This window comes from Dermacentor albipictus, chromosome 1 (assembly GCF_038994185.2).
Source record: "Dermacentor albipictus isolate Rhodes 1998 colony chromosome 1, USDA_Dalb.pri_finalv2, whole genome shotgun sequence".
Taxonomy (NCBI): Eukaryota; Metazoa; Arthropoda; class Arachnida; order Ixodida; family Ixodidae; genus Dermacentor; species Dermacentor albipictus.
In genome coordinates this window covers 255,494,947-255,505,638 of record NC_091821.1, presented here as the reverse complement: position 1 = coordinate 255,505,638, position 10,692 = coordinate 255,494,947, and the positions used below count along the sequence as shown (strand labels likewise).

The window sequence follows — 10,692 nt, the reverse complement described above, 5'->3', positions numbered from 1 at the left end:
CGACGTAATTCTGGCGCATACACTTACATCGGAGTCATCGTCACCTTTGGTGACCAAATTCCTAGCGACATGACATGGTGCTCTCGCGTACTTTGCACATATATAGGGTTCTACTAAATGCTCCGCGTCCTATTTCATTCCGTGAGCACTGTACATTATATATATATATATATATATATACTGTAAGGTTACGACGACAAATTCTTATTCCAACCGCATATATGCTTGCTCGTTTGCCAGTAACTCAAATAAGGTACACGCAAGAGACAGGGAAAGTTTGGGAAAAAAAACTTTATTAAACACATCAGGCCAGTATCAGTTGTAGCTACATGGTAGTATAAAGCTCGGAATAGATCGAGCCTTATATTTTAAGAACGCCGCGCTTTTCTTTTATTTCGCACGTGCGGCGCATGTGCATGGGTGCAGACCGCGAACGATGAGACGCTTTTTGCTTCTCATGATGTTCATGTGTGATGGAAGTCACCGTGCATGGCACGCCAACGGGACAGCTTTATCTTTCGAGACGCAGTGGCTAAGGAAAGAATGACATATAGAGAGTAATTTACAAGTTTTTGTATAGCGTCGATAACCTGAATCGCCTTCTTAGCGGAATCGCCTACGCATAGAGGAATAGCGGGTCTGGACTCGCGCACTCAAAGCACTTACATCTTTGAGCGTAGTGCAACGAAGTGCAACGTGCATGTCAGCATTCGCCACGTGTGCGCTTCATGTCAGATCTTCCGTTGGCACGGAAACCCGCTGAACGCACCATACTTTGAAATTAGCCGTCTTGGTATTGGCGCTGATAACTCAGTCTCTCTACGATTGCCGTCACGACGGATTCGAAGTTTTTGCGGCGTAGAGCATCCTGGCATTCACGTCCGTCAAATGGTCTGAAATACTCCATGGTATGTGTTACTAATGTACAGCTCAATGTAAAAACAGATGTCTACATATGTAAGCCGTGCGCTTGCTCACGTTTGGATTTTCAGCGAAACAGGCTGTAACTTCCTAAAAACGCGGTCTCGTTCTATCTCAGGAAATGTGTGCACTACGTTCTCTAACAGTTTCATCGTAATGATCGCAGGGAGAGCTATTGGTATGAGCAGCTTGCGAGAAAGAGATACTGTTGTGAATTACTGAGGCCGAAACATCAAAACCAAACAAGCAAAAGCTGGAGAAAGTCGGAGCTGGAGAAACGCTTTATTGGAATAACAGTCACTCTCGGAGAACCTGCAGTGGCGTTTCAAATGTGCCAAATCTCATCAGCAGTAGTGATTCAGAAGTTAGAAACGTAATCCCACTCTTACCCCACGATGACACACCGTGATTACATCAGTGGCTTTTTGCGTGTGCGCCCGGCTTGACGTTTTACACACGGGCTTCACCTGCATTAGCTAGTCCAGTGCACATACAGCGATAAGTGAGAAGTCGCTCGATTACGAGACCGGTGTTCGCTGAATTAAGGTTCGAGGTAAATACTACGCCCAGACGGCAAAGGCGTTGCTCAGCTGACTCAAGTATTTTCACATTATTCCACTTTTCTAAAGCCAACACGCGGAGTAATATTTTAATTAAGCGAGCGAGTTGCAATATCTTGGAACGGAATCGGTGACGGGGTAAAAAGAAACGAAGCTCCAAACAGGCATGTTGTTTTCTTGTTTAACACCTGTGAGGCGGCGCTAACCGATGAGCTAAAATAATATGAATGCAATTATCATGTGAAATGACTGATGCTTAATGACTCGTCATTAAATGCTTACGGAGAGAAATTTTGTTTCTGTCGCTGATACGCTTAAGGAATCGCGCGCATGGGTTTCATAAACATCTGACTCCAGACAGACCGAACACTTGGACAGATCGGTAAGAGGGTACATGGAAGCTCCCTCACAAGGATTTGAGTGAAACCGACTTTTATGTGGGCGAAACGCATAATAAAAAAGTAAAGCACTGTGAATGGCGCCACAGTCATTATTCATCAAACTTGTGCAAAAGCCAAAGAATTCACCTAAGCATTTCGCTGACGACGGCTAGCTGTTCGTCCACGTAAGTTTTGCCGCGTTACATAAGCTCGCGGATTTGCACGCGCAAGAAGGAATCTGGCCGTGTCTCTCTCTGCGTCCTTTTCATTCGCCAGTCTCACCCATGCACTTGAGCTATAGCATGCAAAGGTTAGAATTTGCGAAGTTATGACGAAAGAGTTTAGAAAAGTGAAGGGCAATAGGAACCGGTGCGTCCGTCACCGGAGGCCCGAGATCAGCTCTATATAAACATCGGAGTTGCTCACGGTCTGGCGTCGGTCTGATCGTGTTGCTTTCACATATCGGCGCTGTCATTCTTCTTTCCAGGCCAGACGCTAGCCGACAGGTGTTCATTAAGTCAGAGAAGGATTCCACGGACGCCATGTATGCCAGACTCCCAGCCCTCGCCAGTGGGCGAAGGTTGAAAAAGTGCTCGCAAATCGCGGCGCTACGGCCAGAACGAAGAGTACACGCGGCCACTTCTACGCGGCGTAAACGCCAAGCCCCCGCGGTCTTTCAGGGAATACGCACACGCCACGGCTTTCAAAGAAGTGCGCTCCATTTTTAAAATTATTTTTGTGTGTATTCAGAGCTGAACGCGCTATATTTGCAGGCGTCTGCGGGGAACAACAGATATACTACATACGCACACGATATGCCGGGAGAACAACAGGCGTAGTACACACGGAGGTCAGAATTCGAAGCCACACGTGCATATTCACATTTCTTTGTGCTTGCAGAGTAGTTGTTGGCGATGCCAAAAAGGAGAGAGAGAGAGAGACGGTGGAAGATACATACGTTCGAACTGCACCGAAAGATTACGAGACTCGACACCAACGACGCGACATACAAGCGATTATTCGATAGCTGCACCAGCTTATACACACAGAGCTTTCACCGTGTACAGAAAAACAAATACGAAGGGGATATTTACAGCGAACATTGTACAGATGAGATCTCCCAGGGGGGCTGTGAACTAACACAGGACATTGTTCAATCGACGCCACTACTAAGCATTATGAACACGAGGAACACAAAGACGTCGTACAGCATTCCTTGGTGGCAATGAAAATGGTAGTCGGCGAAAAAGAACGCACGGCTCTTTTGTCAGAATTGGCACTGTCAACATTTACGTGTCTCACACAGTACTTCGATTTAAACCGCCTACTCACAGGAGGAAACAAACCCAAAAATACATTAAACTTTAGCGTTGAGCCTGCAGATTGTACTTTTTTTTTTTTACTATAAACCAGTCTTACACAGGCACCAAGCCGCACTTGAACAAGCGCCTGTGCCGGCAGACAATGCGCTGCCACAGTTATGCGCCCTTCGGCGTATCTCGGCGCACGTTAGTCATCAACATACAGAGTCTAAAAAAAAAAGTGCTCGTGAAAAGTGGGCTAGACGCAACGCGAAGCATCTCAGTCTGTTGGCATCGGAGAAGGTACATACCACTTATATACGTCCTGATGTCTGCGGTGTAAAAAAAGAATGATTTGCCAACAGGAACAAGGGAACAAATGCAAAACATTAGAATAGCACTTTCGCTTGACCCTCTAGTGGTGAGTATCAATAATGAGCAAGGTCACTACTTCACTTAGCGATGCAAACTCTTTAGAGCTTTATGTATGTACACAGTTAATGTACTCGGGAATTGGGGCTTGGTTGCACGAAGAAAACCCGGGGATTACCATCGGATACGCATTACTGCGTCGACACAGGCTTGAGCATAATTACATGTCTTAGCGAATGCAATGTGAAAGGCTCCGTTAAGCTGCGAAACTTAACCATTCCATTGCCCTGGAGCCCGACAAATGGAGCCTTTCATTCAAAGCATCAGGAGCTCTGCATCGATTATTACTCCCTTTACCAATTAGTTATCCACCCCCATGTAGACGGATATTCACTTTTCAACAGGCCAGCATTCTCTCTGGACGACGAAGCTGCCGATATTTTCTCCTAGAATTTTGAAAGAGTGAACCAGCTTAACTTTAGACTCGATAACTGGTAACCGGCACGTTTGTCCGAATTGGCTGCCTATTCAAAGGCAAAGATCGATGCGGATTTTGGGATATTTAGGCCTCCTGGGCTATTCGTGCAAGCAGGCCCGCAGTAAGTTAGGCCTCGCGCGCGCGGGAAGAGGCCTCTCATGCGAGGGTTGTGCACGAAGAAGGAATGTGGCGATGCTTCGCTCTCAACCCTTGGCTGGCCGGGATTCGGAACGCACGAGACAAGCACCTCTGCGCACGCTCGCTGGATAGCAGGGGAGCTAGCTTGGAAATGGGGAGTAGGCGGTACCAGACAGGGTTGCGGCACAACCGTTGAATGGTGAGAGGGGCCACGCTACTGCGAGCTCCTTCGCACAACACGTGATCGCCGGCGAGCACAGAAGGACTTAGCCGCGGCGGGGTAGAGACGCTCACTAGACAACACCGAAACGGCCGCGAAATCATCATAAAAAGCTCCTGCTATAAAGCGAGACGCGCGGCCACGAACGCGTGTAGCGAAAGTCGTCGTCTGCTTCTCGTGTTTGAGTGATCACAGACGCAGAGGAACAGACGGTACGGATGTAACTGTTTGCCTATATATTATGCACGAGGAAAAGAGAATCCGTTATGCAGGGACTAGCGAAATGGCGGCCACTCTTCTCCCGTGAAGGCAACGCGTCTTTTTTTGCCCGGCGGAAAGAAAACAGTCAAGCAAAGTTAACGTTACGCTATCGATGCGCGTGAAATTACTTGATGCCGACTACAACATATACTGTATAGCTCACGCTGACCGTGGTGAGCATTTCGGTAGACCTTGGCCGTGCATATTTTCGGAGGATGCCCGAAGCGTATTATGCCCACGCTCGACCGCATTGTGTAAGATATATGCTTGTATATACCGCACATGTATAAATTGTATACGTCAGGCGGAATATGAATACCGTGCACATCGAGCATGTTAACGTTTTCAAGCGGACGTGAAGACTCACGTAGCAAATGCGGTTCGCCATATCGACGGGAGGAATAGATACCTGGTGGCAGGCTTGCAGGCGCACCATGTATACAGGCAACGGGTCGCACTTTTTCTGCCAACACTGTCACAACTTTGTGAGTAACCAACATAGATGCACGTCGTTGGATAAGTACAGAAGCTACAGTGAATTATTTACGATGGTTTTCATATAGCGTATAATTCTTTTTTTTTATGAGACGAAGGGTGAAAGAGGCGCGATTGTAGTACTATTAATGCAGTAGTTCTTCACCGAGAAAATTTTGCTATTGGTACTATCTTTGGAGACTTCCATGAGTGCGACATAACGTTATATCCCGCATGTCTCTAAGGAAGCATATGTTTCTGGAACACACCGGGTAAAGAAAAGCATGCTAATAAAACCGGCTCGACTGTTCGACTTTGTGTAGCGTATATTTCAAGTGTGGTTCCAGAGACAGCGCGGATTTCGTCGCCGAGTCTTGATCACTTGGCCACGCGAAGAAAGGAACAAACAGTAAGGAGGCATGTGTTTCTGTCTTTCAGTGGGCACGGTACTTAAAAAGTTAATGCCGAGAAAACGTCACGCGTCTTGTCTTTTTCGAACTATTGTCATTTGATCTATCTGTAGATGTGCATAATGTCATCTACGATTCGATCGTCTGTTTACTCAAAGTAATTAAATGCATGAGGATATTGGATAACAGAGAAGCCGTGATTCCCCAATCCCGCAGTCGTTCTGTCTGAGCAGGGGCGCTATAACATGAACCTATTCCAAACTTATCTATTCCAATTCTGCAATCAGTCCTCCACAATTGGTCAAAAAAATTTCGAGCCACCACCCACTGCGCCTGTCTGTCACGCGACGTCACGAAAACCGTGATGACGCCCCGTCTGTTATGATATGTGCACACTGATTATGCCGAACAAAAGGAAAATTATAATTTCTGATTCCACGCCTATTTCGCCATTAGCGAAAAAGGCGTCGTTTGACCAATTGCAATTGGTCCAATGTTTTCGGGCTCCGCTCACTTTACCTGTCTCTCACGCGACGTCACAAAATCACGAAAACTCACCCCATCAGAATGACGTGTACGGGTTAAAGACGCATTAATATGCCGAACAAAGCTGAAAGTTTCTCTGAATAGCCGGAGACTGCCCCGTTCCAAAAGGAATGGAAGATGGCTGCCCGCCGATCGCTGTGGCACTGGCTACTCGGAGCTGCCGGGGAGCATGAATTTATTTGCGTATAATAAAGGATTTTATGTGGCAATATAAGGTTATCGAGACCTCTCGGCACGTATACGATATCGCCCTGTACACTCTACTTTGCCGAGGATCCGTTTTAACGGCATGTTTAACCTTCCGTTGCACACTGCCGCGATTTTCTACCAGCCACCGTAAGCCAAGTAAGGGGAAGCAGACCAATCTCAGACGCTGGCACGACCCTCCTCATCTGGTTGTCTACTTTCGCTGTGCTTCCTCGGCCCCATCGAACTCTCTCCACTTGAGCGTGCTCCTCGCCCCTTCTCAACCAATAGCAATGCTATTCGCTTTGAAAGCAAAAGAAAGTCACATACTATAAACGAGAAGCGCGTTTGATTGGGTTTTTCAAACAAAGCTCCGGGTTACCGCCCGATCCTTGCGCCAGTGTTTACGTAAATTTGACGTAAAGAAATTGGAATAAAAGCAGATTGGAATAGTTTTGCGTTATACGGCCCCAGGTCATATATAGCGAAATGAAATAAAATGCCCTGAGATATTAGATCTTACTTCAAGCCCTGTTTGAGCGAGGAATAGGGGTTTCTTTTCCTGTTATTCTCTTTTTTTTGGAAATTGTTCTCGCGATGCTATTCCAAACATTGTTTAAAGTTTTCTTCAATTGGTGACTTTGGGAAGGATGCGTACGTGAGCACTCACACACGCTCAAGAAAGAAATAAAGAAAGGAAGAAAGAAATAAGGAAAGATCAGCAGCTAGGCTCCAAAGGCCTAGGGGACAACCATTGAACCTGGCTACGTCGACGACTGACAACGCCAGAGGTCTGCATACAGTTTTAACGGAATGAAGTATATCTGAAGCTGCTTCGGAGGGTCGTGCACGGTTGTGCGAGGCAAACCTATCGATAAATGAACGCGCAAGCGCGCTCGAACACAAGATGCTCTACTCTTTGAGCTTTGGCTGGAATGAAGGCCAAGGTACCAGTATGGAAGCCACAGTCTCGGCCATGGTGCTGCGCAGCAACGCGACGCGGGCAGCAGAGGCGCTGGCCAAACTAGTACTCAAGCGCTCGTGCTTTGTTCTTCCGAGCACTTTCGAACGCCTAGATAAGCTTGGTTGTCCTTGCATGTCGATGTCGGCACACAGCAATGACACGCAAGCGTTACATACTATGGACGCGTCTGGACCTACAAGCAAGAACCAGCTGGGCCGGAGCGCGAACTAATGAAATCAGCTTTTGTTTTCGCTCATTCCGTGCCCCTGCATCGCGCTGCGTCGTGTTTCATCGAGGCCACACTGTTGGTATTCGACGTCAGCCGAGCAGAAAGGCAGGCGCGAGCGAAGTCTTCTGTGTGCAGTGTGTGTCGGTATGCGCGTGTCTGTGCGTGTGTGTATCGATCACGGCACGGATCTTTGTGGTGTTCACTGAAGATGCCTGTGGCTGCAGGCAGCGGCTCCGTCCGCCGGCCTCGCGCCCGGGGTTTCTCGTGGTGTTGCGGTGTTGGGGTGCGGAGGAGGCGAGGGGAGAGCTCCCGGCGTGATTTGTACCGTTCAGGACGTCGCGCGGCGGTGCGCAGAGTGCCCGTCGCCCGCCCATCGGCCTTCGGCGGCCAAGGCAGTGGCAGACGCGAGCGGTGGGGTTGGTGCGGGAGAAGAGAGGCCGGGGCGCGCTCGGAGGCTCGGCAGTGGCGCCGCGAGCTCACGCCCTCCGGCCGGCCAGCATAGCGGTCAGCAGCAACAGCACCGAGAGCAGCGGTGAGCGGCGGCCGGCGGCGTTCGTGTTGCAGCCGTCGCCTTTGCAGCACTCAAAACAGCTGTACGAGTCCTTGGAGCGGTCGCAAGTGTCCAGGCCCAAGCCCTGGCTCTGCTTCTCGTCGCGCAGGTTGCAGGGACCCAGGGCGCACTTCTTCTCGATGAAGAAGCCTTGCTGGGCTGCAAGGGCACGAAAAAGTGTCACGCCTCCGCGTCCAGAAACCGCAAATGTTCAGCGCGGTTGAACGCGCGAGCTCAATGGTGAGTCAAGACGTGCTCACACAAGTCTTTAGGAATGCACAAGTCCTGAAAGGCCTCGTTTTCTCGCGGGTAGAAATGCAGTAAACTGTACTGTTAGGATGCTGGACTAGCACGACATATTAGCGCAATTATCGAAGAATGTTGGGCTGGTTGGTGCTGATGCATTTGCTGTGACATAGTTACTAGCGCTAACAAGACTAACGGAAAAAAAGTTGAGACAGGACAGAGCGCTAGGTCCTGTCCCAACTTTTTTTTTTCGTTAGTCTTGTTAGGGCTAGTAATAGTGTCACAGTTGTAGCGGGTAATATGCATGTGGCACTGTAGTTGTAGTGGGTAATATGCATGTGGCACTGTGCGGACTGCCACCGCTGCGGCGCGAGACACGAGCGCGGGTTGTTGGTACGAAGTATTAGTACGTTGTACGAAGTATTAGTACGAAGTATGTTGGTACGAAATATTAGCGCAAAGACGAAAACGCGACAGAAAATCGACAGGGGGCCACTGAAGTTCAGTACCCATCCCGTTCAATTGCGGCCTTAGCAATGCGAATATGTCATATGATCATTCACCTATGTATCCATGTCCTTGCTTCACCACTTGTGTGCGGCATGCGTTATGCGCCTCTGGCTGCGTTCGGGCCGTGAGCTCCTTTTATTTTATTTCGCTCTTTTCCCTTTTCACGGGTGCGCGTGTTATGAAAACTTTTCTGAGGGGATCTACGCAACGCGAGACGATCTCACTAGTACATGCCCTATGTACCTCTCGGAAAGCGCCGCGGCAGCCGAAAGAGCATGTCACCACATATACTTACTTTGAGCAACATACACTTTACAATAACAGCTTTTCTTTTCATGCACACTGTTAGGACAACAAGTGCGACGGAAGGGTCTGGCATCTGTTTTTATTCGTTGTTCCGCGATACCTTGCGCTGACAATCTTATAGTGAGATAGAATAAAAAGGGGTGTGTGCTCTCACTGACGAAACAGCAGTTTCAAGATAGCCCCGATGTGTTCCCACTCCCTGCAATGCAGCACTGAAAGTTTAGTGCTTCACAAAATAAGTCAAATTCAGTAAGTAGTTAGGGAATCATGTGCGAACAGTGGACGCTGGCCATGCATCGTGATATTCCCAAATAAAATTTAGAAAGCCTCGACTCGCAAATCTACATGCTTGACTTATATTTAGATAGTTTTGGCATAGCGGAGAGAGAGAGAGAGAGAGAGAATTAAAAAAAAAAGGCAGGAAGGCTAACAACAACTGAGCCCTGTTGGCTACTCTACACTGGGTGAAGAGGAAAGTGGAGGGAAAGATTAACAGGAGAAGAGAAAGTCCACAGTCGGTATCGCTGACGTGGTAAAGTTTTCTGCTCTATATCCAATGACGGTCACTCAGTCGGGATCACAGACGGTCGCTCAATCCGGCAGCTTTCAAATATCACAGCAGGAGCTTTTGTGACCTTTTGTAGCTGGGATATGCGAGGGCACGGTCTCAAGATCTTGTTCAAGGTGAACGGTTCGCAATCTAACTGATTTAGAGCTGTGTAGAGGTTATGTCTCATTTTCAAAAGATGGACAGAAGCACAGTACATGTTTCTATAGACTTCTCGACACAGTAGGCAGTGTACTCGGCGCTATCAGCCATTCCAATCAAACACGTATATGCATTGGTGAATGCGACGCCCAAGCGTAAGCGGCATAGCATTGTTTTCTCATTTCGCGGAAGCCCAGGTAACAGCCGCAGTTGCATAGATGGGTCGAGGGAATGCAATCGATGCTGGATGAATTCAGCGTGTGTGCCACTTATGCAATGTCATACGGTGAGCTAGCTTGCTTAAGTGTTGGGCTTCTTCAGTCCTCGATAATGGTCCAGAAACAAGGTTTGCTCCTTCGTGTGCTTTCCTAGCGGCTTCGTCGGCGAGGTCGTTGCTGAAGATACCGCAATGACCCGGCAGCCACTGAAACACGGCGTCGTGTCCTTTCGCGATTATATGATGGTGCGTTTCTCGTATCTGCGACACGAGCTGTTCACAGAACCCGCGACGAAGAGCTGACAAAAAACATTGTAGGGTCGCCTTCGAGTTTCAGAATATCGCCCACAGATTAGCCGGTTGTTTGTTAATATAATCAACGGCACCTCGGAGTGCAACAAACTCCGAACTGGTCGATGTTGTGACGTGAGAAATTTTGCATGTGATGCTTATTGATCGTGATGGTATGACTACTGCGCCAGTGGGGCTGGTCTGAGTGGAAGAGCCATCCGTATATATGTGGACTCGGTCAAAATAGAAAGTGAGCAAACAATCCAGAGCTGCTTGCTTCAAGGCCAAGGTGCTTCAAGGCCGAGGGTGTGAAGCCCGATGGATAGGGAGTCACGATGAACGCTGACCACGTTACAGAATGACGCGTGTGGTCGTCGTTCTGGAAGGCTGGCAAGAGAGCTTGACTGCATCCGTGAAACGTGA

The 10,692-nt window shown here is 48.5% G+C and overlaps 1 protein-coding gene across 1 annotated transcript in view; it reads right to left on the bottom strand.

Annotated features, from left to right (window-relative positions):
• Positions 1 to 272: 272 nt before the first annotated feature.
• LOC135901636 (uncharacterized) overlaps positions 273 to 10,692 on the bottom strand; it is a 101,892-nt gene continuing 91,472 nt past the window's right edge. The window contains exon 3 of the mRNA XM_065431493.1: positions 273 to 8,149. Coding sequence (XP_065287565.1) covers positions 7,917 to 8,149 — 233 coding nt within the window. The 3' untranslated portion in view covers positions 273 to 7,916. The remainder of the gene's footprint in view (positions 8,150 to 10,692) is intronic.